The sequence below is a fragment of the Pseudopipra pipra genome, chromosome 8 (genome assembly GCF_036250125.1).
Source record: "Pseudopipra pipra isolate bDixPip1 chromosome 8, bDixPip1.hap1, whole genome shotgun sequence".
Taxonomy (NCBI): domain Eukaryota; kingdom Metazoa; phylum Chordata; class Aves; order Passeriformes; family Pipridae; genus Pseudopipra; species Pseudopipra pipra.
The window spans coordinates 29,890,383-29,912,967 of NC_087556.1; the positions used below are offsets into that span (position 1 = coordinate 29,890,383).

The following is a 22,585-nucleotide window of genomic DNA, read 5'->3' on the forward strand; positions in this document are numbered from 1 at the left end:
CCCATCAGTGAGGTGTGTTTTGTTTTTGTAAGGCAGTGAAGCTAACAGCCTAATGGCTGATATTACACATTCATCTGTGAAAAAGAAATTTAACATACACATTCTCCCTATACATAACACAGTATAAAAAGATGATTTTAAAGTGCAAAGATGTAGACAGATATTTTTTTTCACTGTTGTGTATACCCATAAACATGCTAAGTGGTAGTTAGGCTTGCTGGTTTAAATTGTTATTCTGTGTATGTGTAAGTCTGGGGACTGATCAGTGGCACTTACATTCAAGCAAAAAGCAGGAAATTTTGAGTAGAGTAAGGATACCCTATATACGTACATTTATTGTGTTTTCATAGTCTCTACAATTATCGTACTGTAAGAAAAAGGAGAAGGAATTTCTTCTGAACAACTCCAGATTATACTTTACATATACTTTTTTGCTACACTTTGATGCTTTCGTGACTCAGTTCTGGTAACTCTGCCATCCTACTCTCCATTTACCAATTGTAATGTTTGATCCTGTGATATTCACCTGTTTTCTTTGATTTATGCCTATATTGGGAGCTCTTTGAGGCATGACTCGCTTTTTACTTTTGTGTCTGTAAGACACTTAGTGTTGAGGAAAGGAAATTGGGGCTTGTAAATGGTACTTAAAGGTGCTACCATTACCTAGGTGCTGTCATTACAATACTGTGCCTCACTAGGGATATTTTAGTTTGTGAACATTTGATATTCAGAATTGCATTCCAACTGGTCTGTTTCCATTTTTTTCACTCATAAAATAATTCCTATAATTTTGGCTTGCTAGTCAGACAGTCATAATTTTGTAACAATTGTCCTGAAAAACTGCCAAGAAAAACATCATCTGTATATTCATTGGATCACAAGCCCTCATTCTTTTGATTAAACTGGTAGTAATTTTATGTGCTCGTGTTTGAACACCTTTTCTTGATCCTTGATACAACTTTGTTTTTACATTTTCCTCATGTACTCTAAAGCATTCTGTATGGATGTGAATGTGCTTTGAGTAGGAGTGTTCATTTGTAAATATGATCAGCTATGTTCTTCGAGAAAAGAAAAATCAAACGAAAAAATTTACAGCCATGATATGAGACATGAGTAGGATGCTGAACCTTAAGGTTCAATACTGCAAAATGCAGAATGTCTGTAATGCACCTTGAAGTGAATGACGGTTTTGGAATGGGAGAGCACTACATATTTAAAAATCAGGAATTAGTTGTAGCAAGAGAACATAGAACTGTTGAATAGTTTTGTGAAGTAAAAGCTAAATTTGTTCTCTAATTCCCACATACTATAGAGAATTTGATTTCCCAGCTCTTTGTTCATACAGCTTTGACACTGAAAGGCAAAGCATTGTTTGAAATAATTCTAGGATAAAACAACTATAAGTAATTGCTCTATTTAACCAAAGTAAATTAACTATCTAGTATAGGAATGTCCTTAAAATGAGGGCTGCTTGATTTTTTTTTATGATTGAAATTTTATTCTTGACTATGAAATGTGAATACCTTTTTATATTTTAATTGAACAGAAAGTGGGACAAAACACTTGAAATAAGTCATCCTGATACTTTTCCTGCAAAAATGTTGAATGCTGTATATAACCAGATACACATTTGGGTAGTGAATGCAACTGTCAGATATTTTGCAGGAGTTCTGAAAGAATGGGCTATTTCAGTCGTTCTTCTTAACACTATTCACATACAGCAGTGTCATTGGCAGCCATAACATTTTTGTAATTCCATGAACTTGATCTCTTCAGAGAGAATGAGTTAGCCCTAGCACACAGTACTCATTTGTTTTCCTTGTCTTAACTCTGCCCAGTGATCTGACCAGCTAACTGATGATCAACTGAGACAGTAAAATATTTTGCATTTTTGTATGATCACTCTGTGTATTTCAAAGGAAAGCATCTGGCCCACAATGGTCTTCTACCTCATTCAAGTGAGAAAAGCTACTGCATGTGATTCTTAGTAACTGAGGATAACAAAATACTGCCTTGTTCAGGGTAAGAACAAGTAAGCTCATGTAAATGCGTAAACCAAACCACGAAAGCCAATTGTTTAACAAGACTTAATCATACAGAAAATATTATATGACTCCAAAATACATCACAGACATTCATCTACATGGCATTTTTCACCTTTACTGATGATTGTCGAATATATATAAAACTGTTTCTTGCTTTCAACAGACTTTCATTTGCTTCAGAAAGAAATATAATAGTCTGCTGTCCCACTGGGGCATGGAAGTCCATACTGTAGCTTCTTCTGAACTTAAGGATGGATTTTCTTAAAATTAATTTATTATAATAAAATATTAGAAAATTGTCGAGTACATACAATTGCAGATGGCAAACAAAACCAAGACACGTGGTAGAAAAGGAAGTTATTAATTGTCAAAAAGTCTTTTTTCTTTCATTTTTTTATTTCCAGGTGAAACCTGACAGACAATCAATTCAGAAGTCCATGGAATGTTTTCACCAGAGGTCATAGGTTACCTCTGATTATATATCCTTGCACTGTTCTTCTCATCCCATAAATATCTCTTATTGAGCAGAATCCAAAGAATTACTGGTTGACTATACATTCTTTTAGAACTAGAACCCTTAAATTGTGACTAGTGTTGTTTTAAGTAGAAGAAGTGAAGCAAGTTACAAATACTGCTTTTGTAGCTGCATTTCACCTGTTGTCATGTTATATTTTAAAGCTGGGATTTTTAAAAAGAATTAGTTTTTTAAATCTACCACATGCCTTTGTTGGAAAAGCTACCTTTTTTCTATGCAGATTTTGGCTTCACGTTGCTGTGAGTCTTCAGATAAGATCATGTAAAAGTTTTGTAATCTGAGGGCTTATAGGAGTACGAATGTGATTTCAAAAGTCTTTATGCTAGGGAAGACATTTTACATTTCCTTAATTGAAATATTAGAAAACCTGCAGGGTTTTTATCAATATGGAACTTTTCCAAATCTGTACATGGTAATGAAGAGTCATGACATACCTTTTCAGGGATGTTTTGGTTTGTTTTTTGTTAAATAAATTGTAGCATCCCTCAGTATCAGAATTTCATATAGTAATTCAACATATAAGTCAAAATTAATTTTTCTACCACAGAAGTGAAATATTAAGATAATTATATAGATACATACATGTATGTATTTAATAATGTCTGCCATTTATGATGTTCTATGTCTCATAAAGTAAATCCTGTGCATAGTTGTGTTTCATTCTTCTTGTAGTTTTATTTCATGCATTTTTCATTAAATCATCAAGGCCTTAATGTTTTCCTAAAAGCTGGTTGCTATAGCACTATTTATATAGTCCTGTAGTGTTATTTTAGCTCACTAAATAACTTTCCCTCAGGCAAGTATGATCAAAGTTCTTTGTGCCTTTAGTTATCATCAGTAACCAGGACAGTTGTTATTTGAGTCTTTGGTAAGCTATGATTTATGATGTTTTGCTGGGAGTCACACAGGATATCTTTGTCTCTTGAGACGTGGGGAACTCCCTCATCACTTAAGACAATTTCTAAGTATCACACTTTATTAGCATCTTCATGTATTCACTCTATATCAGTATCTGGAGTTAAGTATCATGATGAAAGCTCTTTGTGATTTTCTATTTTCCCCTAATTGTTTGTTCTAATAAACTAACTTTTGGTGTATAAAATGAACAAGATTCAGAAGTTAATGAGTCTAAAGAAACATCTGTTAGAAGGACCTTCATTACCATACATTTCCAGGGAAATCAGAACATAAGGCAAGACAGAAACTGATGAAGAGCCTGTTTGGCTTAAGCAAATGAATAATGTGGCCCAGGACAGAGGATGAGCTTTTCAGCTAATATGCATTACCTTGTTTTTTGGCAGTTAACCCCAGATGTTAATCCAGCATTAACTGCATTGTTCTGCCTTTTTTTCATGCCAGTGTAATGTGTTCGTCTTGGCAGGATCCATTTTTCCCATCATTTTTTCAAGGAACTAAACCCAATATGTTTTACCCAGTGGGCTTAAAAAATACCTGTCCCTCCTTTAGAATGTAAAATGACTGCCAGTCTAAAATTGAATTCTTAAATCAACTTTATACCATGCTGTAGAATCCAGTGAATGAGGGAAGAAACAGTGGTGTCTTCTGTAGTAAAAAAAAGAAATCGCAAGGGGTTTTGCATAATGTATCTCTTTATTTCTCTCTTTTTCCCTTTATGAAACTGTGGTTGTTAAAAATATGTCTTGTACAAGTGGTTCTAGACAAACAAAACAAGCTTTCACACAACAGACACTCAGATGAAAAAGCAATTGCAACAATACTTCTCAAACGGTGAAATTTAAAGCACATTTATTAACCACGCCGTCCCAGATTTACTGTTCTGCAGCTAGTACTTTTATTCTGACATGCCAAACAATATATAATGAAATAAAATTATGTCTCTAGACAGTTCTGGTATTTATAATGAAGAGACAAGAGTCACTCCTGAAGTTCTCATTGATGCTAGTTCTCCATTATAGCACTGATTGACTTAAACAACTCTTTATTACCCCAGAGACACTGAGCTTCTGAAAATTGGTGAAGTACTTCTTTTTTATCACAGACTAGATGTTTCATGAGAAGTTTGATCGAACCAATACAAAGAAGTTTAAAACTTGAGCGCTGAGAGGGGAGGTGGTAGTGTATTTTTAAATCAGTCTGACCCTGGGAGAGGTGAGAAGTAATGGTATCTACAAAATTAGTGCTAAGAAATACAAATTTTTTTTTGCCATAGCTTGGACTAAGGAGACACTTGAAACTTTTTCTTGATGTTTTCGAGAACAAAAAATAAAACCTGTGTATATGTAAATTGACTTTGCATCTTTTGACTAGCTGATTTTATAAGGTGGAAAGTTGATTGGTGGTAGAGAAAAACGTGCTGAAGAAGGGGATACTAGAAAAGATTCATCTGTGTATAGCAACACATTGTTACCTTTAATCACACCTGTGTTTTAGAAAGTGACAGAATACTGATCCTTTTCTATATAAACCAAAAGCCTTCAGCATCTTTTCACATTCCTTGCTGTGTCCCCTAAATCTCACAGCTGTCCTGATGTACTCCAACCTTGAATTCCAACCTTGAACAACTTCCCCATATCTTGCTCCTGAGCCTAAATATTCTTTTACTGCTAAACAAGCCTATGTGAGATATTTCTTTTGTTGTTATTTGATATAATACAATTGTTCCCATTTGTTTTGAAGCTGGTTTAGCATACCCTGACAGTGCTTAGAATTTCTTTATGATCAGCCTGATCCATTTTGCTTCATTTTCAGAATCGGATATGTTCCTTAATATTAAAGGCATCAAACTTGCTTTCCAGAGCTGTGCAGAGCAATTAAAATGAGAGTTTTCAGGACAATTATTTCTTGATATTTCTCTTCTCTGCTGAATAATAGACTGAGATGATATCACCCAGTGGTGGTGTTATCACAGCACTCTGCAAGTTCATTTTCGCTTACATATAATTATTAAATCTTAAAGTAATTTTAAAGATGAATCTCAAAGCTATTGCATGCAAATGATGAAAAAATGATTGGTTTATTATTAAAATAATATTTTTTGTATTACATCCAATTCTATCGTCCATAGTTTTAAAAGTTGCTATTACTTTTTTAATTTCTGAAGATATGTCTTCCTCTTTTGCTCAAAGGCTTTATTTAATGGGAATAGTGATGACCTAAGCCCTTTACTCATCCTACAATGCATCTTGAGAATATATTTTAATGAGTTTAAAGAAATGTTGCTATTTGTCATGAGGGAGCAGAATCAGACCAGTAACATTTTCATTTAATAGTGGAGTTACTTTTAAGATTCAGATTCAGTTTCAAAAATATTTCATCAATATTTGAAATTTTTACAATCTCACCAGTCACAAGGTTTCTGTAGTGGTTGCAATTCCCCTTCCTGCAGTAGTTATTCACTTGGGAATCTGATTATTGACTGGTAAGAGAGTTCAATTCTAGTATTATATTTAAAATTAAATATTGATGACTACTTGTTTAGCTATATCATCACAATAAATATCTATCATGTTCTACATTTTAATGTAAGATGTCTACCTCGTTTTCAGTGTTTTCAAGAAATTATATAAATGTAGTGTGTCAGGATATAGAACTTGAGATGATGTATTTTACCTGATTATGTGTTTAGTAACTTAGGGAATTACTGATACATGGATAATTTATTGTGTTTTGAATTTAGAGATGTCCTTTAAAGGCAGCAAGCAAGAATCTTGGGAGCACAAATGGACATGATTCAGTATTTCTACTGTTAGAAAAGCACAGTAAACACCACCAGATTTCTCTTTTACCAACCTAGAACCTTCAGGGAGACTTTGGGTCCAGAAAATAGCAGTTGAGCAGTAATGGTAATTACTACTTCTGTTTTAGTTTGAAATAAAATTAGTTTTGCAGTTATAGGAAAAAACATTCTTTTAATGGGTGTTAGTAATTTACAGTCTGTTATCTCTGTGTGCGAGTTTTGTTTGGCTCTATTTTTTTTTCCTTCTGCCACTTTTTTCTGATAGTGGGTCAAAATTCTCTTATGAATAGGCATTATTCCATTGAGGTTAGTAGCAGTTTAGGCATTTACACCTGAAGAGAATTTTATCCTCTTTTCTGTCAGTTTATAGCAATGTTCAGTGTATCTGGTAATAGTGTTTTCCGAACGCAGACTGAGAATTTTAATAGGAGCTGCATTATGTAGCTAAATGCTTTTTTTTTTGAATGCCCGAACAACTCATTCAGATTATCTTTTACTCTTCATCAAAAATTAAAAATTGTAATATAAACTCTCTGGACCATAAACCCCCTCTCTTCTTTGTTTGCACAGCAGCTAATGCAGAGAAGTCCTGGCTCATGGCTTTTAAGCAATATACTGTATATAAAAATAATAATATAATTAAATTCAACTTTAAAGTGAATAGATTATGTGCAGTCAACGTCCGTGACGAGGGGCTTTGCCTCCGTTAGCAGACATGTTGGGTGAATTGGTAGTTACTTTCATTTTATTAGAAGAATTGCATTTCTCTTGCCTTCACATGTTGCTTCCCATTCTGCTACTGCTGTTGAGGCAAAGCTAATGAAAAAGAACAAATGATAATATACAGTGGAGATCAACAGAAATTGTAATCATTTGGCTTTGCCAAAATAAAAAGTATTGGACTATTATTGGAGTCTTAGTCTACTCCTTTTTCTGCTGCCTGCCACTGTGTTAGTACTCTAGCTTTTCAAAAGCAGGAGGCCTTGATGCTCATTTTCGTGCTAGTTTCATAAATATTCACTTTTTTTTTTTTATTTGCAAATATGTGAGCGAGGAATGCCTCTGTGGATTGTTAATTGTCCTTTACTGGTTCTGATTTCTTTCAAATTACTGTATTTAACACAAATTACTCTGGAGTCTGCCTAAATAAATACTGATTGTCCCACAAAATGGATGGTACAAGGGCACACCATCTATGTTACTTTTGTTAAAGTTCTTCAAACAACACCATAATGTGAATTTAATTCAACTATTTCTCCCTTTTCAACTTATTCCTCATTAACATGGGGGCATCCACACCTTCTTTGTGCCCGAGTTCATGCACATTCCCAAAGTGAAGGCAGATACAAATTAATCTTTTTCTCAGTCAGGGGTTTAGCCAGTCCCCTGCTTTTGTGTAACACATGCCAAAACAAGGAGGCATGCAATTTGATTGCATCTCTTTTGCCTAGTAATATTTGATGTAGCAGAGTCCCTTGATAAGCACACGTGCACTGAGTTTAATTCTGTGCTGAAAGCACTGTTGGATATTAGCAGATTCTTATTTCTTTGTTGCATATAAAACCAAAGTCATTTTTCCATCCCTGCAAGCAGTGAATTCTGACATAAAAGCTTTCATTTGTTGTGTTGTTGTAGCAGCCTTGGTCTTACTAAAAACACGCAGGATGCTGTTAGAAGGTGGGATCATATACTGAGACCTTTCTCCATTAGGAATTTGCTGGTGATAATGTACAGGATGGAAAAACTCAGATTCTGAATCACTGGCTCAGAGATAATCAGCAGGCAGATCAAAAAACTGAAGAATGAACTGGAGAACAGCAGCAGTATTCTGAGCTGTTATCAAAAGCCACAGACCCTGAATAAATGTTTCACAGGATAATGTCAGAGGCAACTATCATGTCACGTTTAAGAACATGTCCCAGTTCGTTTCTCTGTACCATAAGTGCTGGATTTTAAATGCTTGTAGTTTTTTAAAGCATTACACCATAAAAATTGGTGAGTAGATTTTTACTCATCCCATGATATTATGTTTGCCTTTTATTGAACATATGTAGGGAAAATAAGACTAGCTTGTCTTCCTTATTTGCATAGGAATTCTTCTGTGCTTGTGCTAGTTGTAGGCTTGTATCAGTGGCAGTAAATTAATACTTGAAATCCTTGTTCTTTGGCTAAATTGCTTTTTATCCCCTTTTTTGGCTTTACATTTTATGTGCTACTTTAATATAGAGACATCTACCTGTACATATATTTATTGTAGTCTTAATTTACCTCAGCATTCTATTAAAATCCACATAGTTTCTGTCCCACAGCTAAGAAGAAACCAGATTAAATTTTCTAAAGCATTATTTTCTTTGGAGAATTACTGCTCTGTGTGTGTATCTGTATGCACTGAGCAATATTTACTGCTGTATATGGATCCTGGGAAAAGCTTGTCATTCCAGAAATCTCTGTATATTTGCAGTGTATTTATTTTCTATTTGAGCAATATCCATGAAGAGGAAAATATTATTATGAATTTATTATGTTTTTTATAATTATTTTCTCACAATATTTGTAGTAGAAGAATGGGAAATTTTAGCTTTTCTCTTTTTGCTAGTCAAATCATTCTTATGAGGGTGACTAAATCTCCTATTTTTTGTTTTGTTCTGAGTAAACTACCAGCATGGTCCAACAGGCCCAAGGGGAATCCAACAAAGGATGTTCTTCTTGTTGTCTCTTTTCCTAAGCTGAGGGAATAGTTGCTGAACCAACCCAACTAGTGTACCACCACCAGGTGCACAGATTGATTTCCTTGTACCATCCTTAATGGCATGAAGTTGTTTCAGAGAATGTTTGGGTTGGATATTAGGAAAACATTCTTCACCCAGAGGGTGAACAGGTTCCCCAGGGCAGTGGTCACAGCCCCAAACCTGCCAGAGCTCGAAAGTTTGGACAATACTCTCAGGCACATGGTGTGACTCTTGGGGCTGTCCTGTGCAGGGCCAGGAACTGGACTTGATGATCCTTGTGGGTCTCTTCCAACTCATAGGATATTCTGTGGTTCTGCCTTGTGAGGGTGCCATCAAGGAGGTGGAGGTGTGAAGGAGAGCAGAAAGTGGTGTTCCTACACCTGTTCTTGTCTGTCAAAAACTGGGAGGTCAGAGGACAAAGAAAGCCTGTCCTGAGCAGGGTCTGCTGTTTCTGAAGGGAAGAGCAAAACCATCCCAAACCTGCCCTTTCTGAGGGCAAGAAGAGAAAGAGAGGGGGCATCATGGCAGAAAAGCAAGGTACTGTTTTATCTGCATATGACAGAGGACAGAAGGGACGGCTCGAGTTCCTGAGGGGATGAGTGGATCAAGGGTTGGACTTGATGATAGAGGTCCTTTCCAACCCAGCTGATTCAATGATTCTATGATTTTATGGCTGCAGCACTGAACTTGGGCTGCACCAGGCTGGAAATGGCTTCTTCCTACAATCTGCTCTGTAAGGGTGATTAGTTGAGAGCCATGTTGCTACCTAAGAATTCAGTTACATACAATATTAAATACATTTTAAATTGGGTGTAGGAGAACTGGGCATCTGAGAAAGAATCTTGAAAAAATTTTTTGTTCATTTCTTATTTGTTATTGCTTTTGTTTTGCTGAGACATTCTTGTGGTTATAATCTCTGTCTTGGTGGCTGGGTTTTTTTAGTTTTTCTATAATTTTTCTTCTTCACAGCATTCCACAATGATTGTATTTACAGTAGTGTGTTGTGATAAAAAAATGAACGGTCTTGTACAGATCAGTATGTGCTGGTTTTATTGACAATAACAATGAATGAATAATTCTTCTATTACTCTAGCTCCCTAGATTAAAAATAATTCTAAGTATTTTAAGTATGTGTTTTTCTTTTGTATAGATTGTAAATATTTTTTAATATAGCATGAAATACTTCCATACCATATTCAGACATTTTCTAGTTTAATATTAAAATGGAAATAATAATAAGCCTCATAGAACCATACAAGAGAACTGAGTTAAATCTCCAAAGTCAGCATGATCAGACAGAAGGGTGAAATACCAGATCTGGTGTAACCCATTTCATTATGCCTCATTTTCACAGTGCTCACACAACAGTGGATGATCTTAAACATCATAATTGAATAATTATGACTGAGGATGTTTTGCCTTAGGGCATAGTTTCAGCCTTTCCTGATGTGGCAAATAATGTACCATGTCATTTTGCATTAAGAAACACGGCAGCAAGGCTCTGAATTGTGCACTAGTAGTTTTAGGCTAACAGCACACAAGTGTTTGCAGTATCAAACTAAAACACAGCCCTCCAAAACCACCTCTGTGGAAATCCAGATACTGAAGAAGACTTTCACATATCCTAAGTCTGATTGATGTCTGTAAACCCTTGCACCAGAGCCTTGTGGGTTTTTTAGCAGAAATAGCAATATGCCCACAAATACTGCCCAGTTATTTGAAGAACTTGTGACAACTTGGTATGAAGGTTGCTTTCTTAACGTGGCTAAATAATTGGACATTTTATTAGAAATTGTATGAAACTGTTGAAAAAGCATTCAAAGCTCAATATATTTATTGAGCCACATATATATATAGTTCCATCACTGATGGCATTTCTTTTAAACAAGTAAATTTACTTTGACAAATGCAGCTGACACCACAGCTGGCCCACATTAAGGTTAGGGATAGAGATTTACTCTTTGAAAAGTAAATGTAATTTATGCCCAGGTGGTGTTAGAAGTCCTTTTTGCATATAGTAAACTGTAGGTCCAGCCTCTGTTTTTCTTCCATGGCACATCACAGCTTGATTCTTCTGCACTGCTGGTGAATTTGCCAGTGGCAGCTGAGGTGACATTAAATGAGTTTGCTTCTGGAGAAGAGGTGCCCCAGGAGAGGAAAATATGAGATCTGTTTTGTACAGCTGAGTCACAGCTACCAGTCTGCAGTTTGTATGTTAAAGGGCCAAAACATTGCCTGGAAATACAAGATTAGCAAAAAAATCCTGGAGTAAATTCAGTAAACTGGGTGTAATCTCTCATCTTGGCTATGTTTTACTCCACACTGGTCAGTTTTGTTTATTTTTTGCATAACAATTCATGTAATTCTTTGATGCAAATTAGGATCAGAAACATTTCTCAATGACTCCAAACTGTGTATAGAATGAGTAAAATCCTTGAAATAATGGCGGTGATCCCTACACTTAATGTTTCTCATTATTTGTTACTAAAGCTAAATAGAATATTTTTATTTTCAGAAATATTACTTTATCTAAATGTCAGCTTTGAATAAGAAATTACATATATCAGGGAAAATTTCCAATGAGTGGATGAAAAATTGAATTATTTTGTTTTGGGCCAGGTAAACATTGATCTCTGAAATGTTCAGGAGGCTGCTATACCTTCTGAAACTTGTAATTCCAGGCAGCCTGAAGTATTGTTCTTTATCATCTGTGTCCAGCTCCAGAGCTGGGTTGCATGTTGGTACAGTATCTTGCTTTGGATCAGATGCCACAGTTCTGTACTGTGTGCAGCAAATGTGATTGATTCCCTGCATCCAAAAGAGTGCATTTCTCTCTGTCACACACTGGCTGACTGGAGAGCTTGGCATTACTGCCCACTGTCATGCACAACATGAGAATGTGTTCTGTGGTTTAGCCTGAGCTTTCCCCCATTTTTGCCCTCCATTGTGTATTTTGACTCTTCTTTTTGCAGAAGAGGAAACTGGCTTACAGGTGTCTTGGGTTGTCTAGCGGACTGTATCCAACATGATTCTTCAGTTGACTTTCTAGCTGTATTACAAAGTCCTGTTCACTCAGCAGTGAAAGCCTAATACGCATTGGAATTAAATAGAATACATGAAATTTTGGACACCTATATCTATGTAAATTGTTTGCATTCATTCTGTGTAAGCCACACTTTGACTTACTGAAAACGAGTCATGTGGTATATTTTAGGCATAACTCAGTGTTTGAAACAACTGTATACTGTGGGAAAGAATAATGCCAATATCCTGCCATCCTCTCCTACTTGTAGTTGCAGTAAGTGCTGCTGTAATGTGTGCTGGTGTGGCCACTAAAACAACTGTATTCAATGTATGTTTTACATTAGATTGAATACATTTTTTTTAAATGTTCTAATTATTCCAAATAAAAACTATCTAGATGCACAATATATGTAGTGGATGAAAACACAATGGCAACATTTTTATTCCATGGGATTTAACTGTGTTTTATGTACTTCTAAACATCTGAGAAAAAGAAATGGGATATTTTTGCAGTTTGTGCTGACTGTTTTCCTTTATTCTGCTTTTCCTCATTAACTCTATTTCTGGTGTACTTGATTCTGGTTTAGCATATCTTGGACCATGTCAGTCTGAGTGACGCTAACTCTCACTGTCAGTCTGGTTCCCAGTGTATGTTTTGTGTTTTCTGAAAATTGGGCAGAACCTGATTAGGGAAGGACCTGATCTCTCCTGTGTGCATTCAGAATTCAGGGACTTGAAAAAAAAAATAATAATTGAGATACTCAGCTGCAGTAAGCCCTGACTCATTGAATATAAATGAAGAAAAGAGGAGTAAGCAGCTGAAGTATTTAGTGTATATGAATTTGTGCTCCAGCATCTGTGAATTCCAATGACTTTTTTTTCCTCTGGACTAATTCAGATACAAACCATTAATTTCTGAGTTGACTACTAAATCATATAAACTGTACTTTTGTAATCAAAGAAGACAGAATTTTTAAAATAAAACCATATTTTTAAATCCATGCTGGAGCATATGTAAGCTGATTGTCAGAAATATGGGGTGCTCAACAAGGGACCTATTTTATTTTCAGGGCAGGAAGAGATGCTACAGATAATAAGACAATTTAAGGTATATATTTTAGAAATTTTTACATTTCTCAGGAAAAAAACCCATGAGGACTCTGATACCAACTGATGTAATATAGAAAAACATATATACTCTGAAATTGTTTTAATCAGTATAGTCACAGTGTGTCTATATTGGTACAGTCAAATGAAAGATTATGGGATGTGACTGGTTTCACTTGTGAAGAAAATAATTTTATATACCTTAATTTTAATTTATTTATTTTTATTGGATCCCGGTTTATTGCACTTGCATTTAAAAAGCCATGTTTAAAAATTGTTGACATCTTTTGCCTTTAAAGAGTCAGAAAATTAGGTCAAAATTTCCCTCCATCAAAGACTGAGAAACTCAGAAACGACTTTTGCCTCTAGGACAGGAATGAAAGCACGTTATTTTAAAGGCCAGTGAAATATAACTGGAAGCAAATCTTTACTGTTGAAATCATAAGATTCATTCATCAGAATTCAAATGGAAGGGAATCAAAATGCTGATAAATTAGAAAGCAAGGCAAATATTCAAATCCTTTTCCCAAATTATTGGTTTTTCTTTTCTAATAAGGCTGTAGTCTTACAATCCATGGTTTGTAGGGGCAAGGGTATCCCTGCATAGAACCAAATTTACTAGTGTTTTTTGCCCACCTTTTGTGTTGGAACGTGGACAAAGCAGTAAATGTCAAACAGCCATTTTGGAGTACTTATATAGAGTGGACTTTTGTATTTGAATCATGGATATTTCTAATTATAACTTCATGCTAAATATATATAGTCAGAAAACAAATATTAAAACTTTTCCTACTTTACCTGAGCATTCATAAAATGTTAAAGAAATAACCTGTGGAAATAATATGATTCTTTGCATTTTGAGCCATGTAGCAGTTTGAAAAATTATTATCAATTGCTAAAAATAACCGGATTATTTGTAGGGACCTCTTTAGAGCTTCTTACCAGGTAAAAGCAGCTCCTATGAAATGACCCTCAAAAATGGCCATATAGGACATAAAGAACATAATATGATTAGAGTAACCTGTGATTGTGTACGTTCTTGAATTAATCCATTTCGTGTGACTGTTCAGTCTCCCTTTGCCTGTCAGCAAGGTGTCTTTCTTTGCTGTTAGATTTTCATGTTGCCTTCTCCTAACACAAACGTTAAGGTTGCATATAAGAAAAATCACAGCTAATGCTCATCTTTCAGACCCATAGCCCAGCAATGCCAAGCTGCCTGTCTCTGATAGCAAACTGGGTCGTCCACATTAGTGTGCAGTTTGGGCACAAGGAATAGTTATATTGAGCAACCAAAGCAGGGCTTCCTACTGGATGAGAAGTTGCAAACCCCTCTTAACGTGATGAGGAAAAATATCTTGCTCTTCTGATGGCATTAGCCGAGTCCATTGGGACCTATTAGCAATGTACTCAATTCCCAGTTTGTCTTAAGCACTGTCAAAAGCATTGGACACTGATGGAGAAAGTTCTCCACCAGTGCAGGGAAACTGCAATGGAGATATTATCCAGAAGTTTTTCCTGTAGTACCTTTAATGACTTCTATAGTCCACCTCTATTTAGGTGTGGCAGAAAAGGATCAGAGAATCCTTTCAGGTCATCACACCCCACCACTGCTCTTGTACTTCACACCTTGTGGTTATTCAGCTCACCTTTACAAATAGGAGTCTGATTTTTGCTTCACACAAAGGAACTGCCTCCTCTGCAGTGTGCGGGGCTTACCAGCTGTCATTGAACCTGTTCTAGAGCTAATGCTGAGAGTGATTCTTATCCAGATGAAAATATGGGAAGTTTGCTGGTCCCCAGTTAGATGGGAAAGAGGATGTAAATGTATCCCTGCAGAGGTGAATATCATCTTTAATTCATATATGTTTTTAAAATGCATCTATTTAAATGACAAAGTTCGTGTAATCAAGAAATATCTTTTTCCATGTTAATAATCAAGCAACCACCACAGCCCCAAGTAAGAAAATCAAAACTTATGTTGAAGGGTTTGAGCATTACATTTTAGAATATTTCCCTCAACTCCAAATAAGTAGGGAAAATTAATTAGCCAGATCATAGTTGTCATGGTCTTTTTAAGAAGCCCCGAGGGCAAGTCCTTGCTTTGCATGCACTGTGATAAATATAGGTCTGTTGAAGAAAATCATTGAGATGTGTGGCACCTTTGACTCATAGATAATATCTTTGTTTTCTTTTGTCTCCCAATTAAGGATGTTATTGCATTTTTTCTTGGTAAATAAATTTCAATTAATGAAATTCCAGCTGTCTTACACATTATAGTGGCATAGATTTGAAAGCATTTAGGAGATGCCCATACAAAAAACCATTAACATATGGCAGGTTCCCTGACATTTTAAACCAGTATGTCTCCAGCTGGAACAAATAACAGAAAACAAGTCCACATTCTTGAAAAATTTAGGGCTCTCTCTAATGCAGGTAAAAGATTCCTATGCAGAAAGGGGCATATTGTAGAAGAATATTAAAATGTCTAATGTTTTCAGTTTTGCAAGAGGAAAGTCATGAGTACTTTGTGTTGTATTCAATTGCTCTTTATACAAACTGTATAAGACTGCATATAAAAAGGAGCCAATTAAGATTCCAGGTAAAAGATAATACTGTCTCTAAGTTTTCGCTCGAACTAATCGCTCCTAATATCACGTGAGGGCCTCTAAAAACTCGCAGTCAGGAATTCTGATAATTTACTTGTCCCTAAGCATTTTGATCTGATACAATTATTTTAAGAAAAAACCTTTAAGACTGCCATAAAAATCCTATTAGTAGTTCACTACTTTAAATCCTACCAGTAAAGTCAAGCTTGTGGAGAAAGTAAAGGAATGGGAAAGATGACCTTGACTTGACTAAAGCTTGCAGTATTTGATTTGGAAACGGGCCATATTAGATGAAAGCAGGTAAAAATGATATGCATGTAATGCAAGTAGGAACAGAAACTTTGATGGAAGAGTATGGAAATATACTTTTGGAAGTCCCTTCTCATTCTGGTGAAGTAATCATTGCAATATGTGCATTTTAAAATTACTATTTTCACTTGCCTGTATTAAAAAAATCAAAGGGTTTTATGAGAAGAGGGAAACCGGATGCTCTGTGGAAAACTTTTTATTCTTTTTGTTTCTTTCTTAGTATTTACTGTGGATAGAAACAGTAAAGCTGACTTTTCATCCTTGTGCAAATTCCTCACTATGCAGAAGGCCCAGTTTCCATTTCAATCCATCTAAGCCTCTAAACTGCAATTTAAATGATACACAGTGCGATCACATCCATAGCAAAGGGATGAATTCTTAATATAAAATGTTTTGTGAAGTTATATCTGTGTAAGGTTTTTCAATGCTTTCCTGTGTTTCACTGTGATTTAAGTTATTGCACTGTCAATGTCTTCAAATAACCATAGCAAATTCAAATTTAAATTCTGTCAGTTGGAAGGAAAATTCCAAAAATTTACTGATAGTAGTTTTACTTTAAGATAGCTAACCTATGTCCTAACCACATACAGTTACAATAGCATTCTACTAGTGTACTCATCTATTTTAAGGATTTAACTGCGAGGGTAAATCACTGTGTAAGGCAGATATATAGAGAACAGTGTAGAAAGGCAGTAACTGCAGAACTGCTAAAAATATGTTTAGCACATTGCTTCCTTAAGTGAGGGTGAGGGTTGTTGGATCAAAGCAAATGAAAGAAACTACAAGTGGCTGGAGTATTTGACCCAGCCAAAGTGGCTGTCCAGAAAAGCCTTCCATTCGGGCCACACAAAAGTGCTGTGCTTCCCTCTGACTGTGTCATTGCCACAATCCTGTACTTGGCTGTCCTTTCTGTTGTAAATTAGAATAGATGAAAGCTGTCGAGCCAAGCCAGTGATGGAGGCTAATTTGATGTGATATAATTGATGAACTCTAAATCGTCCCACTTCTCCCTCTTGAAACAGTCTGACTGGAGCTCAAAATGCCAGAGTACTTTGATTTACACTCTGTCACTTTTCTGTTGAAAGTCTCAGTGTGGCAGCAGTGAGGGATTAACTTCTTCACAGTATTTCTTTCTAATCTGTGGAGTATTCACACACAGATTGGTGCAACCCCTTGTAGGAACACTACTGCGAAAGTCAGGTTTCCTTGTTTGCAGTAGGTTTGTGCACAAAATTATTATGAAGATGAATAGAATAGCAACCTGACTGCTGCTGCTACAGATATTGCCAAGGTAGTCTCTTGGAATTAGTATTGTGCTTCTTACTTCAGAACTGAATTTTAAACTGTAGGATTAGGGTATTTAATGCTTGAAAACCCTCTATTTTTGAAATTCTGATGTAGCTTAAATATTTTAGGAGATTAGAATGGTTCTAGTCCCCTCAGTGTCTGTAGCTTACTAGGTAGGAATTCAACTCTTAAAGTAATTCTCCATTAAAATGTTACAAGCTTCAGACTTTCTTATATCAGCAGTTCCTTGGTTTTCATACTTTCCTGTACAAGAAATTTTAACTCAGAGCTAACTGTTTTGGTTCCTTGGTTCCTTTCAAAGGTAAGGGATGGACAGTGGCCTTGCTTTCTCAGTTCTATAGCAGGAATGGAAAGCTTTACCATCAACTTATTGTTCAAGAATTCTTGAGCAACCACCACTAAAAGTGTAACATCTCACATCTGCTAAATCTGTTGTTTCAACTTTAGACACAACATGAACAAAGGAGAGCTGCTTTAGTGCACATTATTACTCTGATCAGACAGCAGAACTGCATCTGTTTCAGAGCCATTCACTCCCCTGCACAAAATGAGCTGTGGCCACATGCCATTCTCACTAGCAGTGTGTGCCAAATTCTTGCTGACCTGAATGTGCTACGTATGGTGAGCAAATCTGTGAAGTTTGGAATATTTTTTTGGACAAGATTTCAGTATCCTAGTTTTATGTTGCTTAACTAAACCCCTTCTTGCTGAAAATGCTGGGATTCGTTACAAAGATTTTCTGTACATTCTGAATGACCAGAATTTTTTTTTTTCACATTTTCTGATCCTGGCTATATCTTAAAACTATGTCTTTACTAATGATTCATAATTGCATGGTTGATGTGAAAATTACTGGGTATTAACTCTGCTCCTGGATGTGGCAGTTGAGCTAAAAAAGCTATCAGTGGCAGGATGAGTCTCATTTTTTAATGAAAAGGGTGTTGATAACCTAGTAACAGAGTCAAATTTTGTAAGGATTGTGAGGAAGACCTTTACTCATCCAACATGGTACTGTGGCATGCCCATTCAGCTTGTAATAGCAAGGCTATTCAGCTCCTTACAGTGAGGATTCATGGGGATTAGGACATTTCCATCCTGAGACAGGCAGGAATACTGGTAAGTGCACCTCTTTTTGGTCCCCTTTGGAAGGCAGTGAAAAGGAAGATTATTTTGCTTAATACTCTAAGAATTAAAGCTTGAAAGCATTTAAAGACATCAGTCAGTCATGGTACATCACCAGTTTACCTTCCTTAATGGTAACATCGTTTGTGTTTTAAGTAGCTTCTGAAGGACCACTTTAGAATAGTTGTATAATTGGCAGTGATGTTGCACTTAAAACGTTTCATTTACATTGTCACTTCATCAGTGTAGCAGTAATAGATAGTTTTAAAGAACTAGAGGTAATAAAATAAAGCAAACTCCACCTTTGTTGAAGTACAGCCCAGTTTTTCTGCTAATTATTATTTATCTTCTTTCATAATTTTTGTACATGTAAAAATTTAATTTTAAAAAATAGAGAATAAATAAATATAAGCCTTGGATTCCAAGTCATCTGAAAAAAGATGCGAAGACTTTGATTGCCTGAAGTCACTATGTGGTCTAGGGTCTAGGTATATTTCAGAAACTTCAGCTTTTTTGTAAATTGGCATTGCTTCAATTCAGTCATTATAATTCGTACTGCAAATTTCCACATCAGTTCACATAAAAGACAAATCCGGTGCCTACCCTTTTTGTTGTCTTGTAGGTTAAAAAATGCATTGACATTGTTTGCAAACTAAAATGTACTCATCCTGAACTTAAACTTCTCTTTAAAGTAATAGTACATACACCCATTCTTTCTGACTATCTGTGTGCTAGGAAAGAGTCTGTTTTAGAAAGTGCTTTAGTTAAAGCCTCTTTAAAAGTTTGTAAACACCGACAATGAAAAACTGATACAATATCAAGCAGTAAAGTAGAAAGATGGGTAGGAGAGTACTTGCTAAGTATGTTCAAATTGCAAAACCTGATTAAATATATTTTAGAATGTTTGGAGAATTGTCTAAGCACAATGTGATCCCAGAGCTGACAGGGTTCTGAGACTTCAGGTAGGACAAATGAGGTTCAAGCCAGGGAGGATTTTAATTCCTATCTTAGAAAAGAAGAGATAAAAGGAAGGGCTGGGCAATTAGAAATCAACCAATTTATCCTTAATTCTTAGTGAAGTACTGGGATAAACAATTTTTACATGCCGTATAGGAATGTAGAAAAAAGTGAAGATATGAGAGACATTTAATGTTGGGGGTTTTTTCTAGCACAAATTGTGTCAAGCCAAACTAATTTCTTGATACAACAGACTAGCAGACCAATAGGAAGTGAATGTAAAAGTGTATTCTTGGAGTGTTTAGTTATAAGTTGCTGATTGTGAAAAGGGAAAGGTGCATTAAGTGGGCTTCTGCTGGGATCTGATTCTGATGTTGATGTAAGAGATAGAGGGAAGCACTGAAAATGGGAGCAGGAGTGTTGAGGAAACAGTTATATACCCACATTTGTTTATAGTTGAGAAGGTTAAAGGAAAACTTCAGATTTTTAAAGAGCTCCTGTAAAGGACAAGAGAGTTTTGGTGGAGATTTCTTCTCACTTGTAGACAGAGAATGGTCTCCACTGCAGACAGTACAGGAAGCAATTGGCTTAAACGTCAGCATGGAAATTTAATTTAGATTTTTAAAAGATCTTTCCATCATGGGGATCACCAGGTGCTCTGGACTTCTGTGGTGACTGTGGAACCTCCACCACTGCAGCCTTTTTAAGAAACATACATCTGCTGGAAGAATCATAATCACACTGCAACCTGCCTTTGTGTAGGAACAACAAACAGAGGTAGACAAGGTGATCTCATGGGGTACCACTTATATCCAGGTTTTTTTATTAGACCATATTTGCTATCTTTAAAGCAATTTGAATCACTTTAGGAAGAGCTGGGAATTATCATCTTGACATCTGTTGTCTAAGATCTAAGTAACTAAAGCTGGTTTTGCACAGTTGTGATAATAGTGGATAATATTCATGATGCCTCATATCAAAAGCAGCAGCTTAATAATGTTGATAGGATGGAATGAGATTTTGTCAATATAAGGAACTTTCACACTGTGTCTGTTCTATTTCCCTTTTAAAGGTGGCACTTATGTTTTTAAGACTACACTGTTAGTGTTCATAATTCTTTAGAAGACATTTTGAAAGGATTATTTATGTGACACCATTGTAAATGACCGAGTTCCAAGGAGTAGTTTGCATAATATGATATTTGAATCACTCTTTCATATTCTAAAGTAATTAATTTTTAAGATATATTTTATTATATTCACTTATAAATAACTGTCTTTGGGCAAATATGATAGAATGTCTTGTGTGGAAACATTTCAACATCTATAATTAGTGGATCTGGCTCTCTTTTTCTGTGTACACAGAATGACTTTGCAGAACAAGCATTTTTAGAAATTTTCTGTCAACTGAAAATGTGTCTGCTAGCTAACAGCAAAACGTTCAACAGTTGGCTGAAAGGATAACCCGCTTGATTAGGAATAAGAGTACAATTCTTGGGTTAGCAAGGCCTACAGAGAGACTTAAGTACCTCTTTACAGAACTGTGTAGATGTGCAACATGGATTCACAGTGATCTAAGTGAAAGAGATAATAGGATTTGGTCTTGTATAGCGCTTCTTAAATTTTAAAGGAGTGAATTGAATTTTGAGCTAATTATTGATTCTTAGCACCCAAAAAATCTTCCTATGCTAAATTAATCTTTAGGGAAAAATATGAAGGATCAATCACAACTTTATTGTAACATGATCCCCCGTAAATTACTGGTAAATAAGCATCACCCCCAGGGTGCCATTTCCCTTGTAATAATAGCAGCTTGTAATAAGCAGCTTTTCATACTTGGAGTATTAGAGATGGGAATTCTACTCCAGAATCAAAAAGTTCCAAAACCTGAAGTCACCGTAGATTCATATTTTGTTCTTTTCTTGCTAATGTGCAATACATTAAATATCTGTTCCGTGGATCTAGCAGCGAAATGACCTTTTCAGGGCTCACCTTTTTTTCTCATTTTTGATTTGTTCAAGGGAAATTGCAGACGACTGGTATTTGGTTTCCAAAAAGGATACATAAAAACTTGACCTTTTGGAACTGTTATTTTTGGGGGGATGTGTACACTATATTTTAAGTATGTCTTAGCTGTTGTTTGCTAGACTATGTCTAGTTTAAATAACCCTTCATTTTATTCAGTATAAAGCTAGGACAAGAAGTATAACTCCTCTCATTTTTTCCCCTGACAGACCTTTGCACATGCCTGAGCGCACTTTTTCTTCAGGCAATTTTCAAAGAAAGTGACATGGAATAGGCCCTGATATCTTAGGAAGTTTCCACAGATTGTTTTGCAGTGCAAATAGCACGTTATACTATGTCCATCATTGTAATATCTCATTGCCTACCTGAATGCACGCTTGTGTCGGGGCACTTTCCACTTAACAGAGTGGGAAATGAGGCAGAGGGAAATGATTATTTAGGAAGTTCATGACAGAGAGGATGAATGAATCCAGATTGTCAGACTACTGTCATAACTATGGCTATTCCTGCTGCTTAGTTTCCTATGCCAACTTTTATTCATCTCTTAAAACCACTGTATCTCCTGCAATCATGGAATGGTGAGCTTATATCACCTAAAATCCAACAAAATAGTTTAAAGACTATGATAGGCCTTTCCAGTGAAAGCAGCTGATTTGGGAATTAACCAAGTCAAATAGGTTATTCAACATGTAAATGAGAAATTGCTCTCCTTTCCAGCTATGTAAATAGACAATTTAATCTGAAGATATTTGTAACACCAAGAGTTACAGTAAGAAAAGTTACAGAGAAGGCAAGCTTTGTCTTCTGCAAATTAAAGTGAATAATCAGAGCTACATTGAAATATCACTATGTATAATTGAGTTTGAAAATGAGAATTTAATATTTTTGAAGGGAATTAAATTGTGTTTCTAATTAAAATGCCTGTGATCCACTCAGATCTGTGTAGTCATATAAGCCCATATAAGTTACTTCTGTTGATTTGATATGGCAGTAAGAACCCTCAAGAATATGCAATGAGTGGCTGAATTGCATTTCCTATGGAGGCTCTGGTTTTGCAGGGCTGCCCACTTACATACATTTTTGATTTTTTTAAGTTTTGGA

The 22,585-nt window shown here is 35.7% G+C and overlaps 1 protein-coding gene across 8 annotated transcripts in view; it reads left to right on the top strand.

Moving 5' to 3' along the window:
* ATRNL1 (attractin like 1) overlaps positions 1 to 22,585 on the top strand; it is a 466,156-nt gene that overhangs the window by 315,922 nt on the left and 127,649 nt on the right. The window contains exon 27 of one of the 8 annotated variants that reach the window (XM_064663425.1): positions 2,450 to 2,524. The exons of the other annotated variants lie outside the window; for them this stretch is intronic. Within the exon in view, the coding sequence (XP_064519495.1) occupies positions 2,450 to 2,509 (60 nt within the window). The 3' untranslated portion in view covers positions 2,510 to 2,524. Of the gene's footprint in view, positions 1 to 2,449; positions 2,525 to 22,585 lie in introns of those variants that run through there. 8 annotated transcript variants of the gene reach the window in all.